This window comes from Chiloscyllium plagiosum, unplaced genomic scaffold (genome assembly GCF_037043375.1).
Source record: "Chiloscyllium plagiosum isolate Xiang-an unplaced genomic scaffold, Cpla_swu_hap1 HiC_scaffold_17, whole genome shotgun sequence".
NCBI classification, from domain to species: Eukaryota; Metazoa; Chordata; class Chondrichthyes; order Orectolobiformes; family Hemiscylliidae; genus Chiloscyllium; species Chiloscyllium plagiosum.
The window spans coordinates 30,784,245-30,802,101 of record NW_028270155.1 but is presented as its reverse complement, the minus strand read 5'-3'; the positions used below and the strand labels follow the sequence as shown (position 1 = coordinate 30,802,101).

General features: G+C 40.0%; 1 protein-coding gene across 2 annotated transcripts in view; it reads right to left on the bottom strand.

Moving 5' to 3' along the window:
• LOC122558306 (polycystin-1-like protein 2) overlaps window positions 1-17,857 on the bottom strand; it is a 148,883-nt gene that overhangs the window by 122,293 nt on the left and 8,733 nt on the right. For both annotated transcript variants that reach the window (XM_087995772.1, XM_087995774.1), the window contains exons 4-6: window positions 10,892-11,030; window positions 9,600-9,826; window positions 5,468-5,854 (exon numbers count right to left, since the gene is read on the bottom strand). In XM_087995772.1, coding sequence (XP_087851898.1) covers window positions 5,468-5,854; window positions 9,600-9,826; window positions 10,892-11,030 — 753 coding nt within the window. The remainder of the gene's footprint in view (window positions 1-5,467; window positions 5,855-9,599; window positions 9,827-10,891; window positions 11,031-17,857) is intronic.

Below are 17,857 nucleotides of genomic sequence, written 5' to 3'. Positions count from 1 at the left end.
GCGCAGGAGTGTTATCAAACACACTTTGACACCAAAATGCAAAATGGAATATTTCAGTAGGTGACGAGAGCTTTAAGAAGTGTCTTAAAGAAGGAAAGTGACTTAGAGACAAAGAAGTTTAAGGAAAAAAATTAAAAAGCTTAGGGCCTAAGAATCTGAATAAATAGCCACTGATGGCAGTGTTCCTAAAATTTGGATTGGGATGTTCACAAGGCCAAAAATGGAAGAACGCAGGTATCCTGTCGGCCTACAGGAGGATACAAAGGGAAAGTCAAAACTATATCAGAATTTGAAAGCAAGGGGAGGAGTATGTTTTGTTGTGTGCCACAGTTGCATTTAAACGACATGCTCAATGTCATCACTGCAACACAGCATGTGACCTGAGGATGTTAAGATCTCATACTGCATCTTATGTCAGATCCCTTAAAGCATGATGCTCTACAGAAAGCATATTCTATCACTGTAAAATATCAATGTTAACCCAGACACTTACGCACTTCAAGCATGCAATGTTTCTATATAGTGGTTGCAGTAAGTATCTGTCGGCTTCTTCGATATCACAATATCCATAGCCAGTTTTTTTTAAATTATGGGAGTACGTAAGCAATACCACATCAATTTCTAAGATTACTTTCATCAAAAAAAGGAAAAGAAAATAAGACTGCAGTGCTTTTCTGAGCTGCAACACAAAGCAAGTATAAAGTATCTAAGAAGCTGGAAGAACGCTCTGTCAGCCAGTGTACACAACGCATTAGTAACAGGTTCTGATAACAGCAGCTGCAGAATCTGTGTTCTTAACTGAAGGAATGGTTTTAAATTTACACTGACACAAAATCAGGGACATATCAATGACAGTGATACAGTCCAATGTTTTTAAGGTGGGATCATGGATAGTGGAAACCTCATTTTTGACTGTCTTCCAAAGACAGGTTTACTGAATTACAGCTGTCCAATGAATGTAATCTGTTCTATATGGAAAAAATAATACCAAGAAAAGAGTTCTAAAAACATTGCTTGCCATTTTCAAGGAAAGACTTCACAAAATTAAGATGTCTGGACTTTCCATGGATAATCAAAAAGATCTAGAAAAGTTCTGTCAAAGACAAACTCAAGATCAGACTAATGTCAAACTTAACAGACTTAACAGATGCCATGCAGCCACCAACTCCATTGATTAGCTTGTCAGAAGATGCTGCAGCTTTCAGCAGGAGTCTAAAGAACTGTCAGAGAAGCTCATTGGGTTTGTTATCACATCTGCACCAATAAAACACACCTTTAGGAAGGATGCTTTGAGCAAGAAATAGAGCCAGACATCAGAATGAAGCACAGGTGACCAACAAGACAATGCACTACAATATTGGCAGAAAGGAGAGATTTAAAAAGATTCAGAAATGCAAACAGCTCAATGAGAAGGGTTTTGAAGAAGGGTCACTGGACTTGAAACATTAACTCTGCTTTCTCTCCACAGATGCTGCCAGTCCTGCTCAGTTTCTCCAGCAATTTTTGTTTTATTTTCTGATTTCCAGCATCCACAATTTTTTGGGTTTTTGTTTGTTAGGTTCTCCAGGTTGATTTGTCACCCAGACCAGAAAAAGGTGAACTTTCAACATGCTCTGAAATGCTCAAAACTGCAGCAGACTATCAATGAACATAAAGTAATGCAAACAGGATGGAATTCTGATAGCAGATGATTATCCTTGAACTGTCAAGCATTCCAAAGTGATCACAGCTTGTTAATTTTGTCAAGGCATCAAATGCAGCTTCCTTTGTTATAAACAGATCTTAATGTGCACTTTTAAACATTTTCCCAGCACCTTCCTCACTCTTTTGTTTCAATTGGGAGACTGCCTTTCCCCTCTGATCGTTCTCTGGTCTCTCTGGAGCTACTCAATGAGGGTGACCTCCCACCCTGGGCCCACTCTGCCAAGCAGTGACCCCTGGGCCCACTCCAGTGTTCCATCTTCAAAACCTGTCACCTAGATGGTTGGGGACAGCAGATGAATGTGAATAATAGCACCTAGTCACTGACTATCATGACTTCACTGTCACTGGAACTTCTTGCTGAACAGTCCCTGTCTACTTTACCAATAGAAGGTAAAGGTAAAAATGTATTGTGAATCAAAAATGTTTGAGAAAAGCTCTACCATCCAATAAAAGTCTCAGAACCACGATCATGTGGTACATTCAACGCTTCAGTCCTCCATCAAACCACCTTCCAAAGTACAGGGAGGTAAGACCACCGAAAGCTCAGGCTAGACCATTCACACCTTCTGGAAACAACTCGAATTTGTGCCCACAAACCCCTCACTTCCCTCACCGGCCACCCACCCCCACCTCCTAGATTCAGGGCAGTACCCATCCCCCTCCCCAGGTCCAGGGATCAATGTCCTCTCCCCAGGGGCAGGACTTACCCCATCCCTGCCCCAGGCTCAAGGATCACACCACCAACCCCACTCCAACAATAATAAAGAAGTATCTAACATTCATTCATTTTTAGTTTATAAAGATGAACTTGGCATATATCAACAAATGATTTTCAAGGGCAAACAAGTCTTAATGCCAAAAGCATGACAGCATTGTCCATAGTCATGCCCATGGCAAACCAGTGGATATGAAACACACAAGACACTATCACTTGAATCAAATGTGCTGATCACAGATGAATCGGGATTTTCAATACTTGTGAATGAGTGTGAGAAATGCCAAATGCATCAACCATGGCAACAACAGGACCCTCTCCATGTCTATACTACTATCCACTTCCTGGATAAAAGTACCAACATTCACAGTGCAAGGATCATTCCCTGAGGGTTTGCATTGTTTGATAAAACACAAAGAACTTGACTATTGATATGATAAACACCAGTTTCAGTGTATTCAATGTCTCAAACAATGGCAAACCATTTCAATACGTACCAATTGCAGTGAGGCCTATCTCAATGTCAGGAGCAACTTGCTGCATCTATTATGTAACTGTCACATATTGAGGCAATGTATACTTCTCAGTAAACTTCTGTACTTCAATGCTGCATCTCAGGTTTGTTTAAATAGCATTGAATGGCAGAGCAAACTTGATGGACTGAATGGTCAACATCTGCCCTTACATCTTATAGTATTATTGTCCATTCACTTGCTCTCATAGTGCTTGATTGCTCACTCTGAGCCTTTCTGGATGCTCACTGCATGTCTGTGTTGCATTTCCTTAGAGACAAATAAACTGCAGGTGCTGGAATCCAAAGTAGCCAGGCAGGAGGCTGGAAGAACATAGCAAGCCAGGCAGCATCAGGAGGTGGAGAAGTCAACTTTTCAGGGGTAACTCTTTTTCAGGACTGGAGGTGGGTGTAGGGGGAGCTGCAGGTAAAGGGGGGTGGCGGGGGCAGGGTTGTCAAGTGGGGATAAGTGAAGACAGGTAGAGGGTACAGTTTCCTTGCCTTGCCTATTTGCACTTTGATCATTTAGCAAGAGATAACAGGCTCACAGTATTGCTGTGCTGTTTAGCAACACATCCAAAGCTATGGCCGCCAACAGTTCTCAGTCACAGAGTCGCAGTCAAGTCAAGCAAAGAAGCCTGCCAAAAGGGTATGTAAGCACAAGTCAAGGGCAACTTTTAATATCCATGAGCTTGGAAACAATCAATCAACACTCAGAGCAGTCACAGTCAGGATCCAAGCTACATAAGGGCATGTTGTAGCCTTATTGCAGGCTAGTTTCCTGCTGGAATGATATAGAGGCAGATATTGAGGAAACTGAAAGTTTGTGCTACAGCTGTTACTGTTAGTGCAGGTGGGGAGGTGATCTGAGTGACTGAATAGGCAGCAGAGCGGGCATGCAGGATTAGTGGCATCGGAGGTTGGGGTAGGTGACAGTAAATGAGGGAAGGTGTTGCAGGCAGTAGTGAGACTGGTGGAGCGTGAGCCTTGGTAGAGGTGAGTGTGAGGTATCAGAGAGAAGATGGTAGCACTTACAATGGTGGAGGAGATTAAGTCATTGACCTTCTTCCTAGAGTGCTGGGCATTCCTCCAGACTAGGACTGCACTAATCTGGATCAGGCTGGCAGGATCTGGTGTCATGCCCTCCACTGCTGGTTCCTTATTGCAAAGTGGGATAATGATTTCTTGTGACTGCCCTGTCTGGGGCAAATAGAAGGAGGTGTGCAAGGCAGCCGCAGACTGACAGTGATGTCCCAGTACACAATCAGTTTTTAAAGAAGGCACAGGGACCAAGGGACGTTGGTCAATTCTGGGATATCCCAGCAAAGACAAATTATTATGGGAATGGTGCGTGGCAAAATAGAGCAAGATGGAAATCATGGGGTGATTTAGGGAGTTAATGAGGTGACTTTTGTAAGATATGCCAGAAGATCTAGTTAGACCTCAAGGAAAGAAACCCTCAGTTAAACTTGATGAAACTAGCCATAAAAAAATAAGGTTCAGCCAAAGAGATGTAGAAAACAGTAGGCAAACAGGGGACTAATGGTGTATAATGTGAGAAAATGTGAGATTGTCCACTTGGGGAAGAATAGAAAAGCTGACTACTTCAATGGAGTGAAATTACAAAATGCTGCAGTACAGAGGAATCAGACTGTCCTGGTTCATGAATCACAAAAAGTGAGCATAAAGACACAGCAAGTAATGGGAATACCAGTGGGATACTGACTTATATTCTAAGGAGAATGGACTATAGAAGTAGGGAAGTCTGCTGGTTGTTGTACAGGAGGTTACATATTTGGAGTACTCTGCATGGCTTTAGTCTCCTTACTTAGGGAGATATACAGCTGCATTAGAGGCTGCTGATAGAAAGTTCTCTGGGCTGATTCCCAAAATAGAATTGACTTATGAGGAAGGCTTAAGCCCTAGGGCCTATACTCATTAAATTTCAGAAGAATGAAATGTGATCTTATTGAAACATACAGGATCCTGAGAGAAGTTGACAGGATTGATGCTATGGGCAATGTTTCCCCTCAGGATGGACCTAGAACCAACAAATGCCAATTCAAAATGTGGGATTTCCCATTTAAGATAGAAATAAGGAGGAATTTCTTCTCACAGATGGTTGTTAATCTGTGGAATTCTCTACCTCAGAACAGTGGTCATTAAATATGTTCATGGCAGAGTTGGGCAGATTTTTGATGTACAAGGAAGTCACAGATTATGGAGGGCAAGCAGGAAAGTGGAGTTCAGCAACATTCAGGTCAGTAATGATTTATTGAATAGGCAAAGAAGTCTTAAATGGCCTACTTCTCCTCATATTTCTTGTGTCTGTTTCTTCTGTAAAGGAATGTAAGAAATGGGCCAATCAATTTATTGAGCATTGCGATTTATAAATTTGATCAGCAATCAGTAAATAACTCATGGACAAATAATGGAGTTTTGTGGGATGTATCATATGCTTCAATTAAAGTTATGTTACATAACTTATTTCTGAAACAAAAATTAAACCCAATCCCCAATAACAATGCAACATTTACCTTCCTTCTGCATTGGAAATGTATAAACTGGAAGCTGACCATTAGAACTCTTCGCTGTATAAGACAAAATATTGTAAGAATCGATAAAGTCAAATTGCAAACTTATTGGTGAACCCTGAGATACAGAGACCTTTATGGTGATATTGTTGCCCAGTTTCAGGGCATGTGGTTCCAACTCAGCCTTCAAACCACTGATCTTGAGAAGTAGAAGAATTGTTAAATTTTGAGATATCTCTATGGAGCTATTTCGTGCATAAACAGTCACATTGTGTTGACCTGGTCCAATAAGGGACTGCGAAGACCCGTCTATAACAATAACTCCTGGTATCAGAGTAGATGTGTGAAGAGTGGTATTTCCAATTGATATAGTATAAGCCAAGTTGAAACCTACAAGGAAAAAAATGATGAAAATTATATACAAGACATACACATATAAACCAGCGCAGTTACTAAAATTCCTTCATGCGTTTTAACATTTTTTAGTAGGTTATAGCAATTAACTGCATGATTCAGTTCAATCTATGCAATTTAAAACCAAACTAAACCTCCTAGTTTTCTACAGTCAAATTGAGTGCTTCAATAATTTAATTTTATTTAATAAAAGTTGTGATCTGCTGTATTGTTGTGTATTGGATTTGTACTTCAAATGTGGGTTGAGAGTGCGGTGCTGGAAAAACACAGCAGGTCAGGCAGCATCCGAGGAGCAGGAGAATCGATGTTTCAGGCATTAGCCCTTCATCAAGAATCCCAAAATGTTGATTCTCCGGCTCCTCGGACACTGCCTAACCTGCTGTGCTTTTCTGGCACCACGCTCTTGACTCTGATCTCCAGCATCTGCAGTCCTCACTTTCTCCTTTGTATTGCAAATGTTACAATACAACCAGTTTTTGGAAATGCTTAATCCAAAGAAAGGAAAGCAAGAATTTTAAATGAAAAGAGAGGGAAAGGATCAAATTATCTCCCAACATTTACACTTACCAGCACTTCTATTCATTTATTCATTATGTTATCGGCATCTATGCTTTAAATACAAGGTCCCTCAGTGCCTGTACATTTATTCCAATACATTCTTAAATCATCAACAATCTCGGTCAGATGTCTATTCAGCTTTTGGAATTGCGGTGTCAGACTAGTCTTAGTAATGGCTCAGGGAAATTGAGTGGTACTGCAGTACCCCATCAATAGGTTTTCAATGGATGAAGAGTTCTTGTAAACAGATGCACAGCAGTTCTTGTACAAATTTCATTTGAAACCAAATAGGACTGAATATATATTTAGGTTAATCTCATATTTTGTACGTATTCTACATACATACAACACTATATGGGGTCAATCAGACAGCAGAACTAATGATGATTCGGCATACTCTATGCAACAGCACCATCCAAACCCTCAGCATCTAGCACCAGAAAGAACAAAGGCAGTAGATGCATGGGCAGACCACCACCTGTATGTTGCCCCTCCAAGCTACACACCTCATCCAAACTTGGAACTATATCACTGTTCCTTCATGGTTGCTAGATCAAAACCCTTTCTAATGGTATTTTGGGTGGACTATGCCACATGAAATGCAGCAGTTCAAGAAAGTGAATCACATTTTCAAGAACAATTGGGAATGGACAGAAATACCAGCCAAATCAGCCAAGCCAACAAAGTCTATGAATGAATATATTTTAAAAATGAAAATTCAGATGAAATGTCATTGAGCTGGAACACTGGGCCAAACCTTAATTGAAAAAGTTAGGGATGGAATAAAAACCGGAGATATCGAACAGACTAAGCAGATATGGAAGAATCTGTGGAGAAAGAAACAAAGTTAATGTTTCGAGTCTGGTACAACTCTGATGAAAATTTGGCCTAAGAAGTTTGCATCTGTCATTCAATGGTCAAGGCTAATTCTCTATCTCAATGCAACAATCCTGCTCTCTTCCCATTCCCCTCAATGCCTTTAGTCTAGAAATCTATTTATTTATTAAATATATTCAGTGACTTGGCCTCCACTGCCTTCTGTGATAGAGAATCTCACAGGTTCACTACACCCTAAATGAAGAAATTTCTCCACATCTCAGTCCTAAATAGTCTACCTTATATCCTGAGATTGTGAGCCCTTGTTCTAGATCACAAGCTAACACTATTTAAATAATATTCTATCATTCTGTGTTTCTTACTGAAGTGGAAAACATCACACTTGTCTACGTTATACTACATCTGCTATGTAGTTGCCCAGTGTTATGACACCAAGACAAACAGCTAAACCAAATTAACCTTTCTATCTCTGTATTCGCAATACAGTAAAATTAAAACTGTCAGAGACACCCAACAGTTATTTCAATAGTTCGAATAATCAATCAGACATTTGAATAATCAATCCCAGACTTTGAGAATAATTAATTTCCAGACACTGGTTTTGTGTCTTAAACATAAGACTTAACTATTTATTAAATATGCAATAACTTTAGCAGAGAGAAAATTAAACAGCATGTTAAACTGATTAGTGTCTGCTTTAAACCTAAACATTCAAACAAAAGACAGGTAGACAAACACACACAGTTAAGGGATAAATCAAATAAAATAACAAAACTGATCAGATTACTTAAATGGCTTTCACAATGAATTGTTTCACGGGCACAGATGTATATGCTTTGGATGCTTTTCTGGAATTGTTGATTAGGGTCACCTTTCCAGTTCACCCTGGGAATGGCAGCAATACTTTGAACCCAACTTCCTAGTCTTTGGGCTTCCAAAACCTGGTGAGGGAGATTAGGCAGGGAACTTTCAAATATTCATGTTGTCTGGTCAGCAATCCAGTATAATGAGGGTCATCTTCGTTCCCCAAGCATGATGGGCCGGGAAACCCAGGATTGGGATTCTAAAACTATGGCTGAGTTAAAGAGTGCGGAAAAGCCAACGCTGCTAAGAAGCAGGTTTGAGACTTAATGCCATCCCAGCCCAGCAAGCTCCTCTACCAACCCTTTCTGGCAGCTGCGAGAACTTTCATTCACATTTTGCCCATTATCTCCATTTCTCTTTGTAAATTTGCTACCTGAGTCGCTGAACTTTTGCAATACTTTGCTTTTGCTTTTGATGTTAAATTAATCTTTGGTTAGAAGCAACATTTCTGTTTTCCAGACAACTGCTACAACAATGACCCAATTATGCCATGTGGCAAAGGTTAGCTACAAATTCACTCTTTGACTTATTATTGCATAAGTAACATGACCTATCTCAATAAACAAAGAGGAGACAGAGCCACACAAATAATATCAGCCAGAATATTTATAGGACAGTGTCATATTGTCATGGAAATGCTTTCAAAACATGAAAAAGATAATTAAAAATGAATTTTAACAAAACAACAAAAAATTGGGCGAATAAGTAATGCAATGTTTGTTCATGGTAGGAATTTGTTTTTGACATAGTTGACCGCTCTTTGGGACACAGAGGAACCTCAATTATCCGAAGGACACGGAAGGGGAGCATTTCATTCAGTTAATCGAATTCCGGATAATCGAATACTGGATAACATAGTTTAGCTGAGGATCAGGACCTTGCAATCTTGCCGAATAATCTGATATTTGGATAATCAAATGCCGGATAATCAAAGTTCCTCTGTATACGTACATGGATAGAAACTCCTGACAAATTGTATATGAAAGATGGTTTCAGCAGCAGTTGAGCTGAAATAGGACAAGGCTGGGCAATGTTATGAAATTGGAAAAGTCAGTCCTTGTGATGACACAAAAATGTGGTCAGAAGCTCTACTTGGTGTCAAATACGACATGAGGATAAATCTTAGACCGTTGCCAAGGAGAAAACGCAATAAATAGTTAGGGAGTTGAATTTGGAACAGGAACAGAAAATAATAATCTATGACTTGGCCATAATCTATTGAAGAAAGATTATGCTCATCTAGTTCCATGTGTTGGATAAACATGAGTAACAGTGGAGGAGTCAAGGGGTGGTCGTCAGTTAGAATAGAATATATAGACTAGATTATAAAATAGAATATCCTTTTATTGTCCCATAAAAAATTATTATACTGTTAATTTTAATAAAAGTGTAAAAATTCAACATAAACATCTAATCATTTAAGCTTATACTGTAAGTATTAGATATCAGAAATAAGTTATACCGTTCTCTTTTTCTGTCTGAATCCACAATGTGTCACCATACTGAACTGCACAGTTATGAATTGTGTCCAGTAGACTGGGACTGTAACACTGTAAGCCATTAGGTTTATTAACTGGCTCCAACACAATTTTGGATTTGCCAATTGCCCAAACGTCTTTGCTGTTTTTACATTCGATGGAGATGGAATAAATACCTAAAGCGTTGTACAGGTGTGCCATTGTAAATGACCTAATTAAAGTAAAAACAGGAACAAAAGTGAAAGACAAATGATACCAAGAACAAATCAATATATTTACTTAGTCATTCACTTTATTGAAAGGTTAAATATTTAAAGTGTGGCTGTGTGGATAAATTAATATTACGATAGTCCTTTTACACCATAAAGCACACAGGGTTGAGTTTATGTGGAGGTCAGTTCATTAAAGTTTGTTTGTTCCGACTTGTTTAGTAAAGGTGATTTTATTCAAATAGGAACTTACAAAGATGTATAAGCCTTTCAGCCCATCAGCCTGCTCTGCTTTTCAATGGCTCATCATCTACCTTAACACTACACGATCAGAATATGGATCTTCAACATCATTCACGTATTCTCCTCTTTCAGTTTTGCATTTCTCATTCTCTTACTTGTCAACTACTATTTCTGTCTTGCTGCCATACTTTCATCTGTTTCTCACTTTTCTCTGTTTTAACTTTACTCTCCTATCTTACTTTTAGCTCCCACTTCCCTCATTGATTTTTTTTTCTCTTACTTTTCAGTTTTTTCCCAAATTTGATTAGATTAGATTAGATTAGATTAGATTAGATTACTTACAGTGTGGAAACAGGCCCTTCGGCCCAACAAGTCCTCACCGCCCCGCCCCATACCCCTACATTTACCCCTTACCTAACACTACGGGCAATTTAGTATGGCCAATTCACCTGACCTGCACATCTTTGGACTGTGGGAGGAAACCGGAGCACCCGGAGGAAACCCACGCAGACACGGGGAGAACATGCAAACTCCACACAGTCAGTCGCCTGAGGCGGGAATTGAACCCAGGTCTCTGGCGCTGTGAGGCAGCAGTGCTAACCACTGTGCCACTGTGCCACCATGCCGCCCACTATTTGTAGGAAATAGAATAAAGAAACTGAAGAAACAATAGTCTATAATGAGTCAGTTATAATGAAAACAAGCTACATTATTCATACAAGCAGTATTATATTATGTATTTATGCCCAAAACACTCCACTCAAGATTTGTATACCATGACAGATAAAGAAAAGCAAAATTTAAAGTATTAGAAGGTTACTTACTGTTGTTGATGGTAAAAGTAGGACATTTTTCCATCTCCTGTATAAACTGTACATGAGAATTTTTCTGGGTTTGGATTGAACTGCCATTCCAATGGGGGGATGATGTGGAAAACGGAATAGATAGGTGGCATCTTGGAGTCTATACCAAGCATGAAATTCATATTACGTACTGCACTGCAAAAGGTTTTTGTTAAATCACACAGTGCTTTATTGACGCACACAATAATTTGTGATAATTAGTATTTGCTGACAGCTTTAGAATCCAACAGGCATAAAATTAGCTTGCTTTACTTCACACATGGTATTTGCAAAGATAATTGTATAACGATATGCTGCTATCAGGACTGATGTGTGTTAAGTTTGTAAAGCAAGGTGTTAGATCTGTATCTGAAATAGCATCAGGTCAGCAGAAGTTTGCAGCACAGACAAAACCCATTTGGATCATTGCTAGAACAATATAATTACCTTTTAACTTTTTCCTGTGCTTTTGTATGATCCTCTGTTTAAAATTTTAAACAACTTTGGCCCACTCATAGAACATAGAACATTACAGTGCAGTACAGGCCTTTGGCCCTCGATGTTGCGCAGACCTGGGAACCAATCTGAAGCCCATCTATCCTATACTATTCCATTTTCATCCATATGTTTATCCAATGATCTTAAAGTTGGCGAGTCTACTACTGTTGCAGGCAGGGTGTTCCGCACCCCTATTACTCTCTGAGTAAAGAAACTACCTCTGACATCTGCCCTATATCTATCACCCCCCAATTTAAAGCTATGTCCCCTCATGTTAGCCATCACCATCCGAGGAAAACACTTTTCACTGTCCACCTTACCTAACCCTCTGATTATCTTATATGTCTCATTTAAGTCACCCCTCAACCTTCTTCTCTCTAATGAAAACAGCCTCAAATCCCTCAGCCTTTCTTCATAAGACCTTCCCTCCATACCAGGCAACATCCTAGTAAATCTCCTCTGAACGCTTACTGATGCTTCCACATCCTTCCTAAATTGCGTTGACCAGAACTGTATGGAATACTCCAAGTGTGGCCACACCAGAGTTTTGTACAGCTGCAGTATGACCTCATGGCTCCAAAGCTCAATCCCTATACCAATAAAAGCTAATACACTGTATGCCTTAACAACTTTATCGACCTGGGTGGCAACTTTCAGGGATCTATGTACATGGACACCGAGATCTCTCTGCTCATCTACACTACCAAGAATCTTACCATTAGCCCAGTACTCTTTATTCTTGTTGCTCCTTCCAAAGTGAATCAGCTCACACTTTTCCGCATTAAACTCCATTTGCACCTCTGACCCTCTGTAACCTGCAACATCTTTCGGCACTATCCACGACTCCTCCGACCTTAATGTCATCCACAGATTTATTAACCCATCCTTCGACGCCCTCATCCAGGTCATTTATAAAAATGACAACAGCAGTGGCCCCAAAACACATCCTTGCAGTACACCACTAGCAACTGAACTCCAGAATGAACATTTCCCATCAACCATCACCCTCTGTCTTCTTTCAGCTCGCCAATTTTTAATCCAAACTGCTAAAACCACCCTCAATCCCATGCCTCCATATTTTGTGCAAGTATTGATAATATGGAGAATCTTATCAAATGTCTTACTGAAATCCATATACACCACATCAACGGCTTTACTTTCATCCACCTATTTGGTCACCTTCTCAAAGAACTCAATAAGGTTTGTGAGGAACGACCTACCCTTCACAAAACCGTGTTGAATATCCCTAATCAACTTATTCCTTTCTAGATGATTATAAATCCTATCTCTTATAACCTTTTCTAATACTTTACCCACAACTGAAGTAAGGCTCACTGGTCTATAATTACCAGGTTGTCTCTACTCCCCTTCTTGAACAAGAGGACAACATTTGCTATCCTTCAGTCTTCTGGCACTATTCCTATAGACAATGACGACATAAAGATCAAAGCCATAGGCACTGCAATTTCCTCCCTGGCTTCCCTCAGAATCCTAGGATAAATCCTATCCGGCCCAGGGAACTTATTTATTTTCACACTTTCCAGAATTTCCAACACCTCCTTCTTGTAAACTTCAATCCCATCTAGTCTAGTAGTTTGTATCTCAGCATTGTCCTTGACAACATTGTCTTTTTCCGGTGTAAATCCTGACGAAAAATATTTTGCACTTCTCCTATCTCCTCGGACTCCTCACATAACTTCCCACTATTGTCCTTGATTGGCCCTAATCTTACGCGAATCATACTTTTATTTTTGATATATATGTTATGGTTTCCTTGATCCTATCTGCCAATGATTTCTCATGTCCCCTCCCGGCTCTTCTTGGCATATGAGACATCAATAGCTATTTTAATAATATTTTGCTAAATTAGGTGGAATATCATGAAAATGCTTGTACCTGTTTGATTTTTATATTTAATTGAATTCTATGCAAATTGAAGCAGATTAGTTAGAAATAGGGAATGGAGCTGTTTCCCATCACATATGCCTTTATTGGTGCCACTGCAATACGTGTCACCGTTTGTAATGGAGGTCAGTTGACTGGAAAGTTGGTTTGTGACACTGAGTGACGCCAAAGCATGGGTGCAATTCCCACACCAGTTGACGTCACCACGAAGGACTTTGCTTCTCAACTTCTCTCCTCACCGAGGCTCAGTGATCCTCAGATTAAACCACCAGTTCTCTCTATCTAGTGGAAGAGCAGCTCTATGGTCTGACAAGACAATGATGGTTTTACATTTATATCATTGCCTCCCCCTATTACCATGGGTAATTTATTCTTACTCTGATGTCCAATAACCTTTCCAACACCATCATAAACATTACAATACAATTGTCAGTGTTTGTTAAATGGCCCTCCACTGACATTTGATCTAATTGGCCAACTTCATTTCTAAGAACCAGGTATAACATGCTTTCTTTCCTGTTGGACTGGACATATCGTGCTGCAAGAAATTCTCCTGATCACAATCTAAGATTTCTTGCCCCTTTACAATTAACACTACCACTATCCCACTAACACTATATTCGGGCAACTATTGTTTACCCATTATAAATACACCATATTGCTTGCACTTCTTTGTAACTTCCTTGCACATTTGTTTTTTTACATCTTTCTCACCAGTCGCTTGGCTGATGATGACACAGAGTGATATAATTGCACAATGCTTGCTCTTTTGCTCAAACCAAACTGACTCTGTCCTTGACCAGTCTAGGACAAGTTATTTCTCAAGTACTGCAGTGCTCTCCTTAACCAAGGCTACCACCTCTCCTTCTTTTTTGCCTTTGCTGTCTTTCCTGGACATCTTGAAACCAGGAATATTTAACACACATCCTGCTCTTCCTACAATCAGCTATTGTCATCTCAACATCATAATTCCACATCACAATCTGTGCCTATAACTCACCAACATTAGTTTTTTTATTCTCCGTGCAACAACATACATGTAGTGCAATGCTGATTTAGAAAACTCTAATTTTTCCTCTGCTCTGACTCCACCTATTAATATACTGTTCTCAATTCTAGTACTTTCTGTCTCTCACAGTGCAGTCGGTTCTGCTATAACACGGGCTTCTTCAACACAAATTGAAGAATTTAGACCATTATTTGTAGAACACAAACTTTCCTTACCTGTGTTGGCTCTAGCCAGATTCCAGTCCCATTCGTCTAAATGGTGCAGCTATTGCACAATTTTCTTATAACTCGATGTCACACAAGAACGGAACTTTCACGTTATATCAGAACCAACTCTATTTTGTGCATACTGCTATTAACTCTATTACTCTCACCTGATTCTTACACCCCTGGGCTGTTAGATTAAAGCTTCTCCAAAAGCAAAATGCTCCACAAGAAACTCTGCTAGCTCCACTCAGCTGCTACCACCTTGTTTGTACAGGTCCACCCCAAAGGCAATCCTAGTGTTCTGCATTCACCTGCCTCATCTTCCTATTTCTGTATGTACTGTACATGGTACTAGGTTTAATCCAGGGATTACTGCTTTTGAGAAATCCTGCTTGCTAATTTTCTACCTACTAGAACAAGAGGGCATAGCCTTAAAATAAGGGGGAGCAGATTTAGGAATGAGTTGAGTAGGAACTTCTTCTCCCAAAGGATTGTGAACCTGTGGAATTGTCTGCCCAGTGAAGCAGCTGAGCCTACGTCGTTGAATATTTTTAAAGCACTGATAGATGTTTGAGCAGTAAAGGAATTGAGAGTTATGGTGTGTGAGGGGTTAAGCGGAGCTGAGTCCATGAAAAGATCAGCTGTGACCCGATTGAATGGTGGAGCAGGCTCAAGTGCCCAGATGGCCTACTCCTGTACATAGTTCTTATGTACTTAGCTCCCTAAATTCTGACTGCAGGATCACATTTTAGCGATGTCACTGGTACTAAAGTGAATGTGCAGATGGAACAGCTGCACATTCAAAAGAAGAGAATCTTGTGACAAGATTCAATAAGGTAGAATCTACAATGTTGAAAAGCAGTTCAAACCTGGTAAGAGACACACCACAACAAGTGTGATTGAGGAGCTCCATGGAGCTGGACCATTAGTCACACGGTTTTGGGTAAAATAATCTGTCGGAGCAGTCCCAAGTTGGCAATCAGCCATCAAACAAATGGACATTGGAGGCTCTGTGATTGAAGTGTTGGTAAGAGAAGATGTTACAAAATATACAGCATTTTTCGGCTAGTAAAGTGACAAGTAGAGGCTTTCTAACAGCTCGGATTGAACAGTTTTGACAAGGCACAGCTATCATAAGGGAAATCAAGAGCCAGAAAAGCAATTTAAAACAAGGTTCAGACCCAGGAACATTGCAAAGCCAGAATTAAAACAATAAATGGGCATTTTCAAAGCCTGCACTGATAAGGTTTAAATGGAAGAAGAAAATTAGGTGACTATTGAGGCTGCAGAAAAGGCAGGAGGTCCATCATTTAAACTGCATTGAAGGCAGGACATAGTTAATCAGAATTCAGTTTGTGCACTCATCCATGTAAAAACAAATATGAAAGCAATAGGGATTGTATTTTAGAGCCATAGACATCAGCAGTCCACCTAGGAAAAGAAGTAACGGCACGGTGGCACAGTGGTTAGCACTGTTGCCTCACAGCGCCAGAGACACGGGTTTAATTCCCGCTTCAGGCGACTGTGTGGAGTCTGCACATTCTCCCCGTGTCTGCGTGGGTTTCCTCCGGGTGCTCCAGTTTCCTCCCACAGTCCAAAAATGTGCAGGTTAGGTGAATTGGCCACGCTAAATTGCCCGTAGTTTTAGGTGAAGGGGTGAAATGTAGGGGAATGGTTCTGGATAGGTTGCACTTCGGCGGGTCGGTGTGGACTTGTTGGGCCGAAGGGCCTGTTTCCACACTGTAAGTAATCTAATCTAATAAATTAATGGAATAGGATTCATCTCATAAAGCTGCAAATAGTGGAAGTAATTTACTGAAACTATGATTAGAACATGGATTGTCTGTTAAAGCTGCAAGCAATGGGATTTATTCTAGAATGATGTGATGGAAACAGAAATCATATATTGAGGTTGTGACCATCAGGATTCATCTGAGAAGCTACAAAGATCCTCCATTTAACTAACAGAAGGTGGAAATACTCCATTTCGATTGCAGAAACATGGTAAACCCTTCTAGTACAGAGGTATAAAGCAGCAGGAGTGCTATATTTCAAAGTTAGAAGCCTTTAAATCAAGGAAAGTAAATAATCATATTAAGAATACATGACATCAGAAATAATTTTGCCAGGAAGACATAATTTCAGAAATGGACCCAATATATCACAGAGTTAGATATTTTGAAGAAATCAGTTCTTGAGATGCAGAATAACTTTCAAATAAAATGCTAAATCTGAAGCTGAATAAGTTAATATACTACTTTCCATCGAGAGTTCAGTTAAAGTGCATGTGTGTCAAAGAAGCAATAGATTATTTTGGCAATTACTTTAATATCAGAACAAATAAAATTCTTGAAAATGCAGGATATAACAGAGGAATTCAGCATCTATTCCTCAAGGAATTGTGGACCAAACCCACTTCATCACCGAAAGTTTCTCTGGCTAAAATAAGTGATCCACACCTAGCCTTTTAGCAAGGGGATTTTATGGCAATAGGATTCTCACTACATTTACACCAATTCAAGGGTGAGTGTCACAATATTAGCAGATAGTGTACCATGCTTGAAACCACACTGTCTACAGCGATCAGCTGTGCAACTACAAGCTCCAAGAGGCATAGAATTTAAGATTAAAGGTACACGACAAGCAACTCTCCATTATAAGAGACATCAGATAGTAGAGAACTCACATGCCTTTCACAATCAAGAATGATCACTCTTGAACATTAATATCTTGATCTCAATCCGTTTCAAATGGTAGAAGGAGTCAAACTATTTCAAATAAAAACATCAGTGGTCTAGATATAACTAGCTACAGAATTATAGGTCAAGGAACATTTGGTTACTGAACAATCAGTTGTGGAACAACCAGTCAAAGAATAATAGCACTTCATAAAACTCTCTAAGACTCACCACTAAGAATGAACTAATCCTTCATAAGATGCGTGGTGGCTTAGTGGTGAGCACTGCTGCCTCACAGTACCAGGGACCTGGGTTCAATTCCTGCCTTGGGCAGCTGTCTGTGTGGAGTTTGCACATTCTGTCTGTGTCTGCGTGGGTTTCCTCCAGGTGCTCCAGTGTCCTCCCACAATCCAAAGTTGTGCAGGCTAGGTGAATTGGCTGTGCTAAATTGCCCATAGTGTTAGGCATTAGTCAGGGGTAAATGTAGGGGAATGGGTCTGGGTGGGTTAGTCTTTGAAGGAGCAGTGTGGACTTGTTGGGCCGAAGGGCCTATTTCCATACTGTAGGTGATCTGGTCTAATCTTATGGAATCAACACAGGAGGCAGATTCTGTTGAGATTATCGGTTGACATAAGAAATGTGTCACATACTC